The sequence below is a fragment of the Astyanax mexicanus genome, chromosome 14 (assembly GCF_023375975.1).
Source record: "Astyanax mexicanus isolate ESR-SI-001 chromosome 14, AstMex3_surface, whole genome shotgun sequence".
NCBI classification, from domain to species: domain Eukaryota; kingdom Metazoa; phylum Chordata; class Actinopteri; order Characiformes; family Acestrorhamphidae; genus Astyanax; species Astyanax mexicanus.
Genome location: NC_064421.1, coordinates 7,725,371 through 7,744,246, shown reverse-complemented (window position 1 = coordinate 7,744,246; position 18,876 = coordinate 7,725,371). Strand labels below are relative to the sequence as shown.

Below are 18,876 nucleotides of genomic sequence, written 5' to 3'. Positions count from 1 at the left end.
CCTCCTGGACATTCCTGAGCTAAGGACATTCCAGAGCTAGGAGAATGGAGTGGTTGTTCTGCTAGCATGGTGCAGTGTGTGTGTTTGTGTGTGTGTTGAGGTTAAAGGAAGCTGGGTGTAATGTGAGTGCAGAGGAATCTCAGTGCTGCTCAATGGCTCTATTATCAATCTATAACCTCCTCAGCAGGGCTCAGTGGGCTGCTTCACGTTTCACCTGCGCTATGTGTGCATACTTGTGTGTGTGTGTGTATATATGTGTGTGTGTGTGTGTGTGTGTATTAGCTCTTTTAATTGTGTGAAATTCTTTTTTATTTAATAGATAGTAGTAAACTACTACTATTATCTTGTTGCTGTCCAATGACAGTCAAGTATCTCTATTTTTGTTTATTTTTAGTTTACTACATAATTTGAACAGAAAACCCATTCCTTGCACTGTGCTAAAATTCTTAATGAACAGACCAATAGAAATACTTAAAAATGACCTGAAATAAACTCTTTTTACATTGACTTCCATTGAAAGTTAAGGAGTTTCTTTTTTGCAGAAACTTGTTTTTCATTGGACAGTCATGATATACGTACAATGACATGACATTTGACTAGTATTGAGTTCCATGACTTGTGCCATGTTTAATGAAATCTAAAGAATAAGATGATACTTAGCATGAAAACTTATTTTTAATTGTTTGTATTTTACTATCCATCTTTATCACTTTATTAGTTAAAATTCTAGAAATGCAAACATACTTTTCTTTTTTTTCAATCACTTGAAAAGCACTTTAAAATTCAGTGCGCATAAATAAAGATTATAAAGATTATTATTTGAGTAATTTTATTTATAGGATACAAATTAAGCATTACATTTGGCACGTGCAAAGAGTTTATAACCCTCCTGTTTTGTTATAAGTTAAATTGACCTATTTTCATTTTTAAAGATCTAGGTAAAATAGTTAAACTTGTTCTGCTTGTCTTAATTAGTGTAATCAACATATAATATAAAAGGTTAGAGGTAAGGAACACCATTGTACATTGTACAATTGTAAATTGACCTGGGAACACCATTGCTGTTCCTGACAAATGATCATAATTCTATTCTATTTTAAGATTTGCAGTTAAAACATATTTTTTCACATTTTTCTTATAAAATATTTGTATATATTACACTTATTTTTGTGTAATTATCCAAAAGTCATAATTATTGTACTGTAATTAGTATAAATACAGTTTTTATTGCTTTTGTTATAGATAGGACATGACCTTGTAACACTTTTTTCTGTATCTCCTCTGATTTGTTCAGGAGCCTTGGTCTAAATGGGTCCGGTCATGCCTCCCAGTAAGAAGTCCGAAGCTGCGGGGGTCAGTGTTGCGAGTGGCCTGAGTCAGCTGTATCAGGTGGGGTCGATCACGCAGGCTCTGCGCGAGGCGGAGGAGATGGACCTGGCCCTGCCGCTGCCGGCCGTCAAGCTGGAGAAGAGCAGCGTGGAGGACGAGGAGCTCACGAACCTCAACTGGCTCCACGAGAGCAAGAACCTGCTCAACAGCTTCGGAGACCCCGTGCTGCGGAGCGTCAGCCCCGTCCAGGAGCTCGACGACGACACCCCGCCCTCCCCGGCCCCCTCGGACCTCCCGTACGACGCCAAGCAGAACCCCAACTGCAAGCCCCCTTACTCCTTCAGCTGCCTCATCTTCATGGCCATAGAGGATGCGCCTTCCAAGAGGCTGCCGGTCAAGGATATATATAACTGGATCCTGGAACACTTCCCCTATTTCGCCAACGCCCCGACGGGCTGGAAAAACTCAGTCAGGCACAACCTCTCCCTCAATAAGTGTTTTAAGAAAGTGGACAAGGACAGGAGTCAGGTAAGGATGCTTCCTCAGAGCTCAGCCTCAGACCATAAATCATTTAGGGGCGGTGTGGGAGGTGCAGAAATAGCACTGCGGCTTCGGACTCCCAGAGCCTTGTCCTATCTCTCTCTCTCTCTCTCTCTCTCTCTTTTTACTCCTCTGTTAAACCACACGCTGTTCTTATAGCAGAATCACTCTTCTGATACGAGTAACTGAGTACAGCATCGGATGGACAACTGCTGAGGTGGTAGGAGGTAGAGGTGTAATGGTACAGAAAATTCACGGTTTAAGTCAAGTCAAGTCAAGTAGTTTTTATTGTCAATACTGCATATGTACAGGACATACAGAGAATTGAAATTACGTTACTCTCCTTCCCAATTTTACAGCAAGTACAGATAATAGATATAATAAAAGAGAATGGGAGACGCTATGGGTACAATACAGCAGGGACACAATAGACATACATGAGACAAAAACAAGGTGCAGTAGTGTGGGGGAGAAATAGATATATAAATATAAGTAAAAAGAAATAAGATACACTATATGTACAAAACAACAAGACACAATAAACATTACATTACATTACATTACATTTGGCAGATGCTTTTGTCCAAAGCGACTTACAACAGTACAAAAGTAATAGAAGTTAAGATAAAAGATCTTTAGATAGGGCTTAAAGGAGGTCGAAGGGAAATAAGGGGATAGAGAAGTGAAGGAGGGGAAGAAGGAAATGAGGTAAGAAGTAGTTAGTGTGTTAGAGGTGTTAGGAGAGTAAGTGCTCTTTGAAGAGCTCTGTCTTCAGGAGTTTATTAAAGATAGTGAGAGATTCTCCTGATCTGGTAGTAGAAGGTAGTTAGTTAGAGGTGTTAGGAGAGTAAGTGCTCTTTGAAGAGCTCTGTCTTCAGGAGTTTATTAAAGATAGTGAGAGATTCTCCTGATCTGGTAGTAGAAGGTAGTTAGTTACAGGTGTTAGGAGAGTAAGTGCCCTTTGAAGAGCTCTGTCTTCAGGAGTTTATTAAAGATAGCGAGAGATTCTCCTGATCTGGTAGTAGAAGGTAGTTAGTTAGAGGTGTTAGGAGAGTAAGTGCCCTTTGAAGAGCTCTGTCTTCAGGAGTTTATTAAAGATAGCGAGAGATTCTCCTGATCTGGTAGTAGAAGGTAGTTAGTTAGAGGTGTTAGGAGAGTAAGTGCTCTTTGAAGAGCTCTGTCTTCAGGAGTTTATTAAAGATAGTGAGAGATTCTCCTGATCTGGTAGTGGAAGGTAGTTTGTTCCACCATTGGGGAACTCTGTATGAGAACAGTCTGGATTGCTTTGTGTGAGTGTTTGGCAAAGTAAGGCGACGTTCATTGGAGGAGCGCAGCGGCCGGGAGGTGGCGTAAGCATAAGTAAGACGAAAGACAATAGTGCAATATTGATGGTGATTGAGATGGATTGATATAACAGTAGTATAACGGTAGTGCAAATATGGTATATAGCTTAAGGCTGGTAAAATGAATGAGTGCGTAAAGTACTTAAAGTTCACAGTTGGGGAATGAAAGTGTATCAGTTTACACCTCGGTATGTTTTCGGTACATTCCCGGTACGGTTGGTGAAAAAAATAAAGAGGCTGGTCATTCTGTATAGCCGCACCTTTATTAACTTCATAATAACAATGAATCCTTATTATAACCATGTTTTGATTGTTTTGAAATACTGAAAACCAGGGTTCTCTAATACTGGCATCATGAGAAGATCTGTTTTTTGGATCTTGTTGGAACAAAAAACACTGAGCCTAAGTGTGGTGCTTATTTAAAAACAAAAACATTACAAAATCGTTACATTAACTGTGTAAACTACAAATATTTTTAACTAAGAATATTACTAAAGACTAGTGCTGTGCGATATGATGATAAATATCGTGGGGACGATAGAAAAGTGTCTTTCATGCTACGTATCTTCTGTCATCCCTATTGTTTCTATAGCAACTTCATCAAATATTCATGCAAATATATAAAGTAGGCTACAATTAAATGTATTGACGTGGTCCTTTTGCATAAACTCGGTTTATATAATTGATAATAAAGTAATCTTCATAATGTGGTTTTGCAACATTACGCTGTTTTTATGTTATTTGACGGACACTTTAAAAAATATGTTTTGATAACTCAATTTAAATACCTGTATAATTTTGAAATAATTAGCTACTGCATCTACCTCATCTGTTTTCGTTTGATACATATAAATTGCTGCACTAAAAGGTAGGAATTCTCATTTGTGAAAGTTTGGTTTAATGTCACTTTGAAATAAAGTTGGACAAAAGTTAGCAATGATATTATTTTGTCAGATTTTTTGAAAAATAGAAAACGTACTTAAATGTGGTATATCATGATATATATAGTTATCGTGGTATAAAAAAATCTATATTGTGATATACGATTTTTCACATATCGCCCAGCACTACTAAAGACAGAGAGAGAGAGAGAGAGAGAGAGAGAGAGAGAGAGAGAACCATGCAGCTCCATGACAGTCTGGCACGATTTCCCACCACCTTTTATTCCTGTCAGTTGATTCATTCTGTATAATTTGGGATTATTTTGTATGCAGTGTGTGCAGTGTGGTCAATCATTGGGTACTTTAAGTTTAGAAGTGCTAAAACATGCCTTTGTTGTTTGGTCCGGACCATTAGGTCTGTTATTCCAGATATGGATTAATTCTGGTTTCTGGTTTAGAGTATTCTGTGCTCACTTAGCTGCCATTTCTTGCTGGCTGGTATGTGTTGGTTAAATGCTGGGTGTACAGTAAATAGCTGTGAAGAGTGATGATTGTAAAGTGTCCTTGGGTATTATAAAGACGATATATTAGTGTAGCTTTCATTCCATTTAAGGATTCTTCACACTCGCACTTCTCTATTACATCTCTATTACAAATACGCTTCTGTATGGAAGCAAACTTGAGGCTTTTAAAACGAAAAGAAAAGAATTACAGCTTTGGAAGAAAATAAGAGACCACTTGAAAATCTTTAGAATATAGGAGGAAGATGGATGGAACTGCTTGAATTTTTGCACCAGGAGTAAAGGCATAAAGTTATCCAAAAGCAGTGTGTAAGACTGGTGGAGGAGAACATGATGCCAAGGTGCATGAAAACTGTTGTTGTTAAAAAACCAGGGTTATTCCACCAAATATTGATTTCTGAACTTAAAACTTAAACTATATGAATATGAACTTGTTTTCTTTGCATTATTTGAGGTCTGAAAGCTCTGCATCTTTTTTTTTGTTATTTCAGCCATTTCTCACTTTCTGAAAATAAATGCTCTAAATGACAATATTTTATTTGGAATTTGGGAGCACTGTCCTACATTTTCCGTAGTTTGTAGAATAAAACAAGAATGTTATTTTTTTTTCTCAAACATATACCTATAAATACAGTAGCAAAATCAGAGAATCTAATTCAGAACTGAAGTGGTCTCTTATTTATTTATTTATTTATTTATTTTTTAGAGCTTTTATCTGTATGAATATGGTAAAAAAACACGTGATTAATAATTTTGGTTACTAATTATCTAAATATTCGGTGCATTTCTTTTTTCTTTTTACTCATTCTTTTTTACCCACTATTCTCCAGGCTGCATCTACAAAAATCTAAATATGTAAAGGCCCAGCCCCACTACCCATAAATCTCTGGTGACAGCCTGTCAGCAGCGGCCGGGTCTGGATAGGTAGTTGGTAGGAGGTGGAGGGAAGCAGCGCTGATGGGTGGTGGGAAAAGGTATAGCCTGTTTTGCTGTTTTCGTTTTGAGAGCAGAGCTTTGCAGTTTGTGCCTTCTGTCCTTTAGCGTTTTATTTATTTATTTATTTTCAGTGGATTATTTCTGTGTAACTCTAAGCCTCGTTCGCTGCTGATTGATCAGATTTTTTTTTATGAGGAGGCTCTTAAAGCAGACAAAGCGCATTAATTAGGACTCATTAGATGTTCATTGAGCATTTAGCCACTGTCTTCACAGCTCAGTGAATGTGGATCCCTGTAAGTGTGTGTGTGTGTGTGTGTGTGTGAGTATGACTGTGTGTCTGCTTGCCAGTCGGAACAGTAAAGCCGTTCCATGTGACTCTCACAGTTCACTGCCATCTGGTCTGCGGCTGTGGCGCAAAGATTTTTTTTTTTTGTGTATGCGTTGCATAGCAACAGCTTTGCAGTTGACATGGAAAATAAGCTGTTGCTGTAGCAACAGAGAAACTGCTGTGTGTGTGTGTGTGTGTGTGTGTGTCGCTGGCTGGGAAGGGCTAATCCAGTGGTAGTGGAGCAGTGGAGTTAAGGCAGCAGCAGCAGCAGTGGCAGCAGGGTGGGCTACAGCCCCCCCTTCAGCCATCACACAGTGTCAGGCTCATCTGTGTCACCCTGTTAACCCCTTCATGCAGCCCAGTGGCACACACACGTATACACACACACACTGCGCACACTAATCACACACACACTGCGCCTCACTCTCAGCTAAAGCTTGTGGCACACTTTCTATTTCAGCGTTTCTTCATATGCCTGGATGAGCAGCTCAGATACATTTAGAATGAAGCCAAATTAGGCAGTGCTTGGCAGAGCTTGTGTGAATCTGTGTATGTAATAGGTGAGCTGAGGTGAGGTGATATATATATATATATATTTTTCATCTGTGTTAACCATGAAATCACCAAAGCTCAGCATTTTACATTAAAATGTCAGCTTCAGAATGTATTTATATTGAAGCTCCACTGTAAATCATAATGCTGCTACTGCACTATGTAACTTTGGGATAGCTGTATGGAGTGAATTTTGTGCCAAAAAAAAAAAAAAATAAAATAAAATCTGCAATCAAAATGTTAAAAATCAAAAGGAAAAAATTAGGTTGCAAATTCAAAAGAGAAAAAATATATAGCAAATATATATTTTTAAATAAACTTGGTTACTTTATTATCCTTTGCAGTTATGTGAAATTATTTGTCTGTCTTTTGTGAATTTTCTGTGGATTTGTTTGGATTTCTCTGTTAGATTTTTTTTGCTACTGGAATCTCTCGTTTGCTGCTGCTTCAGTTTTTTGCCTTTTGAGTTTTGGCACAGTTTTTACAGGTGGGCGGGGCTTAGAAGAAGACATTCCCCTTGTTTTTTTTTTTTTTTCATTCCATAGAGCTGCACTAGACCTGTCTCTAGAACTGTGTAAGTCTCCATACCCTGAGTCATATTAGTGTAAAAATCTTGTTTTATAACTTTACCACCTCTAAATCTTCAGATGCTACTTCTGTATCTCTCAGCTTGTCAAAAATGCATGTGTACAGTTAAAGAAAACATCAACAGGAGAGCGAACAAAGCAGTCACGATCAAAACACCAGACAGAACACCAAACAATCAAGCCAAACAAAAAAGGGGGGAAGAAAACCAAATAGAGACAATCAGAAACAAAACAGAGGTTCATACACAATAAAGCTGCAAAGTTAAAAAATGGTACAGACAGGATTTTACATTTACATGTGATATTAATTAGGAACATGTGAAGAGAATCAGTACTCAGGGGAAGCTGAGCAGTAAAATTGTTCATGATCAGCTGGTGCAGAAACAGGGGCCCATGAGAGTTGTAGTTTGGCTAGGTGGAGGCAGAAGTGAGATCAGGTAGCATGACTGGGGAGTACTTTTAGTTTGATATGTAAAATGATACTTGTAAATACTTGTAAACTCTTTAAAAAAAGAAACTTTTTGAAATCAGCTTGACAGACGGGTGGTTATCCTTTCTATCTGATTCGTTCTGTGTTTATGTGATTGTATTTAGATATAGGAAGGAATTCTATTTACTCTATTTGGGTTAATCATGGCTGAGACCCTCTGAGGTCTCGGTCCACCTCAGAACGTTGTTGGTAATCCAGTTTGGTTCTGCTCTTCACTCCAGGCTTTTCATGCAGCCGAGTGAAATCTGAATGTGATCCCGTCACCGAGTGTGCATGTCGAGTCGAGACGTAAACAGCCTAATTACACTGCCTGTGTCAGAGATACGCCGTGTTTCTGTGACCGCTCACCGAATGTGTTAATTACTGTGTTGTTAATTAACATGTCAGCTTTGAGATTTATTTGCGGTTGGACTTGGTAATTGCTTTTTGGTCACAGTTAGGTAAAAAAAAAACAGCAGGTATTGTTGTTAGCCACATCAAATGTGGGAAATTCACAGTCTGCCCAGTTATTTAAGGGTTACAATAGTGAACAGTTCAGTGCAGTTTGGATTTATTCTGTTTATTGTACAAAAAAATATATGTTTAACAGTATTAAATCAGATATGCTCAAATATAATTACTCAACTCAACAGCTGAAACAAAGTGCAGTGCATAGGTAATTATATTAATTAAAACAACCACTAAAACAAGATAAGAAATAAGACAAGATATAAATAAAATAGTAAAAAGTAATTAAGAAAACAAATAAAACAGTAAAAAGCTACTAAAACAAGAGGTAGCTTTTTGGGGGTTAAAAGCCAAAGAATAAAAAATGGTTCTAAGACTAGTTTAAAAGCAAATAGTAAAGATGTCTGCCTAATGTGTAATAGAAGTTTGTTCCATAGCTTAAATTAATTTAAAATAAGTAAAAAAAAAAAAGAAAATCAGAATTAAAAGCAAAATTAAATTAATTTCTCATTGAACCAAAAAAGCCAATAATTTAAGGTGATCTATTCAAAATGAAGCTGAAATCGAATCTGATTCTATTCAAAATTATTTAAATATCTAATCTTAAAATCTAATCTTAAAATCTTAAAACTTAAAATTATTTCTTTTTTCAGAAATCTGATCTTATCCCCTCTTAAATTATTTGTTGTGCTAGCTAGGCTGTACTTTATTTAAGTATAATTAGAATCAAATAGCTTTTTATGTATATAAAATATGAACAATCTACACCCTCTCACCCAGTAAGAGACCAAACTTACTTTTATGCAATTTTATAATATATATATATATATATATATTTTTTTTTTTCTGTGTAGTACAGCTCCAGCTTACCTACATACCTTCTTTTGACCCCAATGTTTGCTCATGACAACTCAAGACAATCATTTGCTGTATAAACTGTAAAAGATTATTTTTTTGCGGTGGATGTAAGTGCAAGATTTATTTAATAAAGAAAACAAACAATAAACCAAAACTTAGGACTACTAGAAAAATCACAGAATAATCATCAGACAAAAAAAAAACACAATGAACAAAGCAACCTAACAGATGTTAAACATGTACAAGAACCGAGGGGCTATATATACAGAAGTAGACAGGAAACATGAAACACCTGGGGACAGTTAACGAGGGGCCGGGGTTACAAATGAACAAAGGTGGTAGCACTGAAGACAAGGGTGGAGACAAGGAGAACACAGAGCCACGTGCAATAAAGCACATGACTAGGAAAACAGACAAGCAAGGGAAAAAGATAAAAACACAGAGATAGACCAGGAAAGACACGGAACAGGGCGAGAGTTTTAATAGTAGGACATTTAAAAAAAAGAGTTCTGTTGGACCAGAATGTTTTTTTTTCTGTCATTACAAATCAAAGAACCCTTTATCTAGTGATATACAGCACTGTATTGATTAGAGTGTACCACTGATTTAGTTTTTGCTGTAATAAACTTAAAAGAAATAACTGTGGGCCTCATAATATGTCAACAATTATAACCCACCGACTAATCACAGGTTAAAGCAGCGGGTTATTTCCTGTTGTGTTTGGTAGTAAATTGATTTTTGTGTAAAATTATCCACAAAACTGCAGCTGTGAGCAGAAAAAACTCCATCCACTGAAACTCCATCCACTAAAATCATGCCAGTGCATTTAATCAGTGCCTGTATTTATTTAGATGTGATATTTTCGCTAAGCTGTGGTTCAGACAGTGGGTTATGGGACTGATTGTGGTCCGGGTTACAGGTGTTCTGGGATCAGTGTGGAGAGTTAGTGTATAGCTCTGATTTGTTGGAACTGTAGAGGATCAGTAGAGGATGTGCAGGGGTGAGGGTGTAATAATGCTACTTGTGTTTTGGCTGACTGATTAGATCTGTACCGCTTTAGACGTGTCAGTCAGAGTAATACACGCCCGCTGGAGAGTAATTTACATAGACCTCACGGGCTGGAGGCAGAAAACGCTGCTGCACTGCTGAATTCTACTTTATTACTTTACTTTTTACAACTATTTATTCAACACTCATCTTTTAACAGAGCTAGATCTTGCAATTGTTCTTTTTTCTGCTTTATTGTCAGTGCCATGCTTAACAGAGGGCAAGTTTCTGCTGATTTTGGCTTGTTTCTAAATCTCACCTGGCTCGTCTAAATGTTCTGTTCCATACTTACGTTAAGTATTTTTTGAATGGCTAATATTTTTTCTCCTTAAACAAAGAGAAACTCGGGAGGTTGCAGTCAGATGATTTTGCTGAACAAATTTTGCGTATCAAATGATATTTCGACTACCAGCTAAACACAGGCTCTAAATTACACTTCAACATTCACTGCTTCTACACTTATTTATATGTTTATTTATTTAATAATTCATGTCTAGTTTTATCCCATTTCCAATTACCCAACTCTCTTTACATAGGAGAGTAATTAGAAACAGGTGAAAAGAATCAGTACTCAGGGGAAACTGAGCAGTACAATTGTTCATGATCAGCTGGTGTGGAGCATGTGAAAGGGTTCCCAGGAAACAGGGGTCATGGGAGTTGTAGTTTAGCTAGGTGGAGGTGGAGTTGAGACCAGGTTGTATGACTGGGGTGTACTTTTAGTTAGGATATGTAAAATGATACTCGTTAATGCTCGTAAACTTTTTAAAAAGAAATCTTTTGAAACCAGCTGGACTGATGGGTGGTTATCCTTTCAACTGCTTTAGTCCTACTTGTCTGATGTGATCTGTGTATATAATTGTATATATATATATAGTATATTTAGTGTATATATTGTGATATAGGAAGGACTTTCTTTATATTCCATACTTGTTTTAAGTAGGTTTTGAATGACTAATAATTTTTGGTCAGCTAGTTCTTTAAAAAAGTACTCGACTAATCAGCTAGTCGTAACATTTGTAGCAAATCCTGCAACAAAAAGAAGGAGGTCACAATCAGCTCTTTTTTAGGTTAGTAAAGTTTAATGCTGATTGACAGCAACAATCTATTGCAAATATATCAAATCATATTTCAAATAGCAGCTACACACAGGCTGTAAATCACACTTCCACATTCACTGCTTCTTATGCTACACTTATTTATTCATTTATTTATTTAATATTTCATGAAAAATCCAGTTTTATGCCATTTTCTCCCCAGTTCTGAAGGCCAATTACCCAACTATCTCATTAGGACCTTTCACTAGTAATGCATCCAATACTTAGAGGTAAAGACCAGCGTATGCCACCTCTTTTCAAATGGTCACTGGGAAGACAGTGCACTTAGAGGAAAGCACTAGATCCCCAGCTCTGATATATCAGCTAACAGTGGCCTGTGCTGACTGACATCACACTGGGAGTGGAGGAGGAGAGCGCCATCTACTTTTTGCAGAGGCCACACTGATGATTTAGATTTTTGAGCTTTTTAAGACTCAGTAACAACAGGGGTTGGACAATGAAACTGAAACACCTGGTTTTAGACCACAATAATTGATTGTCCCAAAGGACAGTTCTGGTGGAAACAGGAGAGTTGAGGTGCACATTGAATTCTGTCGTGATTTGATCAGCCGTGGTTTTATGGTCTTTGGATACAATCCGGGTTAGCACCCGAACATCCCTTTCAGACAGCTTCCTCTTACAGCGTCCACAGTTAATCCTGTTGGATGTGGTTGGTCCTTCTTGGTGGTACGCTGACATTACCCTGGATACCGTGGCTCTTGATACATCACAAAGACTTGCTGTCTTGGTCACAGACGCTCCAGCAAGACGTGCACCGACAATTTGTCCTCTTTTGAACTCTGGTATGTCACCCATAATGTTGTAATGCTAATTGAACCTTCACACTCTGCTCTTATTGGTGCAATGTGCAATTAATGAAGATTGGCCACCAGGCTGCTCCAATTTAGCCTTGAAACCTCCCACACTAAAATGACAGGTGTTTCAGTTTCATTGTCCAACCCCTGTACATTATGCTTGTCTTAGAATATTGTGTTTTAGGTTTGATTAACTGCGAGACTATATTTAAACAAAATTTATATACAGAAATAAAGTAATAAAGAACAACGTATGTGCCAGTGCTGAAGCCCACACTTTTGCATACAACTTTATTTTGGGAGGTCAGGTCTGCACTGACTAACGTCTCTCAGTTTTGAATGAGTTTAATTTGCATGGCCTCGTTGGCCTACTTAATTAATGAGATGACTAAGTCTATTTTAATTTCAGATTCATGCTGGATTTGTTATGAATTCATGCATCACTCTCCATGCGGAAGCAGCGAGAGGCGCATTAAAAGAAGCAAAATAAAAGACTAAATAAGCAAACATTTGATGGAGGCGCGGGTCTCCGGGGTTCACTGAGGAACAGGGCTTAATTAGCCTCCTCCAAGATGAGACATCAGAGTGAGAGATAGAGAGATAGGAGTGAGAGATGGAGAGATAGCACCACAGATTTTATTTATTTTTTACCAGTTTATTGGTCTTTTTATGGACGTTTAATAAGATTTTTGAGATTCTGGGTTTCCGTTCTTTGTGTAGCAGCCTTGTTCCTTATCCGGGGTGGAACCAGACATTTTAAAATCTGGGGTTTAACCCAAGTTTCCAGCACTATGCTTTACTGGGACAATTAATTTTACGTTTTGTTAATCCATCTGAGACAATAGAATGTCTAAACAAATCTGTCAACCTTTATGCAAAACATGATTTACATGTAATCTAAGTTTGCTTAACATTAAACTTTGGACTTGACTTGGGACTTGACGTGAAACTTGCCTCTATTGACTTGGGACTTAAGTGTCAAGAGTTTGGTTTGGTACTTGACCATCAAGACATGGGATTTGAGTTGACATGTGCCTGTATAGAGTTAATACTTGAGTGTCAAGTTTTGGGATTTGGTTTGAAACTTGAAACATGCCTGGATTGATTTGGGGCTTAATTCAGGACTTGAGTGTCAAGACCTTGGTTTTGACTTATAATTTGAGTGTCAACACTTGGTGGACTAGACTTGGTGCCAATATTCACTTAGGACTTGACTTGGAACTTTAGTGTCAAGACTTTGGACTTGACTTGGGACTTGCCTCTATTGACTTGGGATTGACTTGGGACTTGAGGGTCAACATTAAGGACTTGGCTTGGTACTTGAGTATCAAGACTTGGGATTTGGTTTGAGACTTGACTTGAAACCTGTATTAAGTTGGGACATGAGTGTCAAGACTTGACTTGGGATTTGACTTGAAACTTGTCTGTATTGACTTGGGACTTGAGGGTCAATATTAGAGACTTGGCTCAGCACTTGATACTTAATTCAGGACTTAAGTGTCAAGAACTTGGTTTTTATTAGGATTTGAGTGTCAACACTTGATGGACTTGGTGCCAATATTTACTTGGGACTTGACTTTGAACTTAAAGCTCCACTAGGTAGGATTGAGATTTTGTGCTCGTGGGCTCCCCCTACAGTTGCAGAGTGTAATAAAATTTTCAGGCAGATTAGTTTCTCTTTCTCGCTTTCTGGCTTTCACAGACATATTCGGTCTCTTTCCAGCTTCTGCCAGAGTGTCTTTATGTTAGTTTGTAAATAATTAACCAGTAGTTCTTGTAGAACTGTTAGAACTAAAGGTCGGAAAGCAGGTCGCAGACTTTGGACTTGACTTGGCACTTGAGTTAAAACTTGACTTAGAAATTGGCTCTATTGACTTGGGACTTGACTTGGGACTTGAGTGTCAACATTAGGGACTTGGCTTGATACTTTAGCATCAAGACTTGAGATTTGACTTGAGACATGACTTGAAACTTGCCTGTATTGACTTGGGACTTAATTCTGGACTTGAGTGTAAAGATCCTGGTTTTGACTTATGATTTGAGTGTCAACACTTGTGACTTGCTTGTTACAATATATGCAACTTAGTATATTTTTGGCTAAATGATTTTACCACTCCAGTCAGAGAATATGAGTGAAAATTACAAATATATAGTCTATTTAAAAAAAAAGAGCTTTCAGGCTTTTAAGGAAACTTTCAGAATTTGAGCCCCAAAAGTGACTCCTTGTTCTGCTTATGTTCTTTGCTGTAGCTGGTAAAGGGTGAAGGCTCCGGTCACTGTCGTTAGTTTCCATGGCTCTGTTATGAACACACGGTGTGAACTTGGCACCTGAGCGCTGTTTTATGGGCGGATCGGCCGCTCTCATGCCCTCACACAAACGCCCTCACACCTACAGGCTCGTACATGTGTGTGTGTGTACACCGGCCTCTCCGACAGACGCCCTGATTAAAGCGGCTTTTACAGTGTTTCCATCGTCTCACAGCAACGGCAGAGCTTTCACAAGAGCGCAGGTACAGGACAGTATTAGAGACAGCGGCTCGGTGCATCACCTGCGCTGGAGCGTCTGCGCTGAAGCGTCTGCGCTGTTGATCCTCTGCAGCTTGTTGGCTCCACAGTTCTGTTGAATTCAGCTTAATTATTTAAACAGGAGCGTGTCCAACATAAAGGCTGAAAAAGACCTGCGGACCCCCGTCTCTCAACCTATCCTTCTCTTATCACTCTATATCACTCACTCTCTCTCTCTCTTTCTCTCTCTCTCTCTCTCTCTCTCTCTTTCTCTCTTTCAGCCTCACTCATGCTCTCTCACTCTAACTCACACTCTCATTTACTCACTCTATCTCGCTCGCTCTCTGTCTCTTTCTGTTTCTCTCTCATTCACTCACTCGCTCTCTCTTTCTCTATCTCTATGTCTATGTTCCCTATTTACTTTTGAAGTAATTTCTTTGTTCCTTATGTTCTTTCTGTATTCTAGTCCTTATTTCTTTTCTTTTAAACCTTAGTTTTTCTTTTTTTTCGTCCTTTTATTTTTTTTTCATCCTTCCTTTCTTCCCTTCTTCTTGTTTTTCTTTTTTTCTTTCATTTGTTTTCTTTCTACCTCTTTTACTTGATATTCTCTCTCTCTTTCTCTCTCTCTCTCTCTCTCTCATTAAATGTAGTGGTGCTCTCCTGAACTGCATGTCAGTCAGTCAGTGTTTGAGACTGATGTCAGATAAAGCCTGGCTCCGTCCGCCTGCTGACGCGTGCGTGTGTTTGTGTGTGTGTGTGTGTGTGTGTGTGTGTGTGTGTGTGTGTGTGTGTGCGTGTTGGCCAGCTGCTGTGATGCGTGCAGACAGATGTTGAGCTGTGAGCGAGGCCGCGAGAGAGAAGGGTCTCTGCACGCCAGCCTCACAGGGACATCACACACACACACACACACACACACACACACACAGGTTTGTTATCTACAGCGTCAGGACAGGGGGTACATTTATACATATATACATATTGTTGCTGTTCTGCATTAGTCTGGATTCTTGATCATTTCTGTTGGTCCATTCGTCCACTGCCATGTCAAAAGTCATGGTGTAGCAGTGTGTAAATGCATCTTGAGATCTTGAGGTGTTAACTCAGGGAGGAGCTTTGGAAAACTGGTAAACCCACACCTGTATAAGCTGTAAGATGTTATCTTGTGAGTATGGTTGAACATTGGCCAAAGTGCTTATATGGCAAGGTGAAAAGTTGGAGAGCTCTCCTCATATTTAAATTTCTTATTATATTGACACCTGGTTTGGTAGATTAAAGCTTTTTTAAATAATATTAGTTTATAAAGTGATGACCTTTCCTTTGCTCCTGTAGTGATGTGATTTATTACCTTTATATAGCATTATAGCCTCATAAAGCTGAAAACAAAAAGGTCTTTTTTGTAAAAAAAAAAAAATTACTTTATTTTTAAAAGCACTTTACTGCTGTTTCTCTGGTCCTTTTAGTGAGTCTGTGGACTTCCTACATCATAAATATACAAAAACGAACACACACCAACACACACACACAAACACACACACAGACACACACATTGACATATAGTGGCCGGGTTACTGTTGGTCACGCAGGCAGCTCCGGGGATCTAGGCACTAAGTGCTGACTCCGCAGCCTGAGCTGATCAATACTTCATGAGCCGCTCTGAACACCGTCAGCAGCTTCAGCCTCTTCCTCTTTCACTTCTCTCTGCTCGTCAGGCTGAAGCTGAAAAAATCATGCACTTAAAACTCTAATTACTGCTGGAGAGCTCTGACATGAAATAGAAGCAGACATCTACATAACTCTCACGATCCGGCCCGGCGCTGATGAAGGAGAAAAAACTCTTATCGCACCAATACGGCTATCAGTGAGCACCATCTATTAAAGCGCCGGAGCTTTTTTTTTGTAGGTGACTCTGGCGGAAAATAAAACGGCCGCTCTGATCTTTGCTCTCTTTGATTGCTGCACTTTGTTACGCCTCAGCAGCAGCCGGCGCTGTTAATTTTAAAATAAAGCTTGTTCTGACTGTTCTTACTGAAAAATTGATGCCGTCCGGTTAAAATAACAGCCGTAAATGGCGTTGTTTGTTCTGCCGCAGTTGATTGCATGAATGAGTAATCAGAAGAAAAGCCCGGTGAACTGAGACAGCCAGTGCACTCATAAAGCAAAGATTGCACTTAATGCCACCGAGATGAAATGTACAATTGGCCAAATTATGGAGATCACTTGGCTGGTCTGATGAAGAGTCTGTAACAGTCCTTTAAAGATGACAGGCTGGGTTTGATGGGACGGTGGGGAAGAATACAGAACTGTCAGTGGGAGTACAATTAAGACTAGTGGTTTATTACACAGTCCAGAGTTAATACATGACATTTAGAACTGGATGATAGAGGATGAGTTTTTGCCCCCTGATTTTTGTCTAAGTACTGTAGCCACCCAACTTCTGGTACAAGCAGTGGTCATCAATAAGTTGGCTAAGCAAGAAATCCTGCTTTGGGAAATAGATCCTAGTATAGTAATGCATGTATCTCTCTAGACCATTATTAGGTGCACCTGTCCAACTTCTTATTACTGCAATAAGAATGTCAAATCAGCCAATCAAATGGCAGCAACTCAATGCATTAAGGCATGTAGACATGGCCAAGATGATCTGCTGCAGTTCAAACCATCAGAGCATCAGAATGGGGAACAAAGGTGATTTAAGTAATTTTGAACATTTGAATGGTTGTTGGTTCCAAATAGCCTGATCTGAGTATTTCAGAAACTGCTGATCTACTGAGATTTTCAGCACAACCATATCTAGAGTTTACAGAGAATGATCTGAAAAAGAGTAAATATCCAGTGAGCTGCGGTTCAGTTCTGTGGGAGAAAATGCCTTGTTGATGCCAGAGATCAGAGGTCAGAGGAGAACGGCCAGACTGGTTCTAGCTGATAGAACAGCAACAGTAACTCAAATAACCACTCGTTACAACCGAGGTCTGCAGAAGAAGAGCATCTCTGAACAACAGCACAACACGTCCAACCTTGAGACGGATGATGAGCTACAGCAGCAGAAGAAGACCAATATCACACCGGGTGCCCTGACTCCTGTCAGCTAAGAACCTGAGAAAACTGAAGCTATAGTTCACACAGGATCACCAAAACTGGATAGTAGAAGATTGGAAAAACCTGGTTACCTGGTCTAATGAGTCTCTGATGATTTCTGCTGCGACATTTGGATGGATGGTAGGGTCAGAATTTGGCGTCAACAACATGAAAACATGTATCCATCCTGCCTTGTATCAATGGCTGGTTCAGGCTGGTGGTGGTGGTGATTTAATGGTGTGGGGGATATTTTCCTGCCACACTTTGGGCGCATAAGTACCAATTGAGCATCGAGTATTGTAGCTGTCCATGTCCATTCCTTTATGACCACAGTGTACCTGTATCTTCTGATGCTACTTCCAGCAGGATAATGCTCCATGTTATAAAGCATGGCGAATCATCTCAGACTGGTTTCTTGAACACGACAATGAGTTCTGTACTGTACCAGAATGGCCTTCACAGTCAACAGATCTCAGTCCAGTAGAGCAGCTTTGGGATGTGGTGGAACAGGAGATTCGCATCATAGATGTGCAGCCGACCAATCTGCAGCAACTGCGTGATGCTATCATGTTAATATGGACCAGATTCTCTGAGGAATGTTTCCAGTACCTTGTTGAATCTATGCCACTTTTCATCACTTTCTCATACTAAAACTGAGTCAGACCTGCTTCTGCTATCAAAACAGCCTCAATTCTGCATGCCTCAAGTTCCTCAAGATGTTGGAAACATTCCTTCGAGATTCTGCTTCATGTTGACATGATGGAACATATCCTGCAGATTCTTCAGAAGTACTGTCATGCTGCAAATCTCCTACACATGTACCACATCCCATAGGTGCTCCACTGGATTAAGATCCGGTGACTGGGAACAACCACCACTGAAAAACACTAAACGTATTACTGTAATGTTCATGAGTCCAGTTGTGGGCATGGCACAACATCACACTGGGAGAAGTTATTAGAAAATGGACCAGGTCCAAGAGTCTTGGACCTAGATCCTTGTAAAGCTGTTTTGTGACATTTGTTGTAAAAAAGTGCTATATAAATACATTTAAATTAAATTGAATTGAATCAGTCGTTGGCATAAAGCCATAATTGCATTGAAGCCCTAATTGATTGGTATTAATGGGTCCAGAATGTGCCAAGAAAACATTCTCCATACCACTATACCTCTCTAGGAATGATGCCAAATTATGACCCTTACATTCCTGCTGAAAAATCATTTTTTAGCCTTTGCTGCTAACTGGTTCCAGATCTCCTAAGCTGGTCTTTGATGGTCAGGGTGATCGTAAAGCTCGTATTCCAGGTAAAAACTCTATACTCTATACTCTATACTGGTACACTAGCTGATTAACCAACTCTTGACCATCATAGACAATTATTCATTTTTTGGTTATGCTTAAGACCCTTTCACAATGGGTACGAATTTTTTGGTCACAGTTTTTACGATTTTTAATGTAATGGAACCATGACATTGTTGGAGTCAATGGAACAATGACCTCGACACTGCCGTCTGTGCTCTGTAAATG

The 18,876-nt window shown here is 39.0% G+C and overlaps 1 protein-coding gene across 3 annotated transcripts in view; it reads left to right on the top strand.

Annotated features, from left to right (window-relative positions):
- foxn3 (forkhead box N3) overlaps nt 1-18,876 on the top strand; it is a 198,776-nt gene that overhangs the window by 66,804 nt on the left and 113,096 nt on the right. For all 3 annotated transcript variants that reach the window (XM_007248464.4, XM_022673236.2, XM_049463866.1), the window contains exon 2: nt 1,295-1,857. In XM_007248464.4, coding sequence (XP_007248526.1) covers nt 1,309-1,857 — 549 coding nt within the window. In that variant the 5' untranslated portion in view covers nt 1,295-1,308. The remainder of the gene's footprint in view (nt 1-1,294; nt 1,858-18,876) is intronic.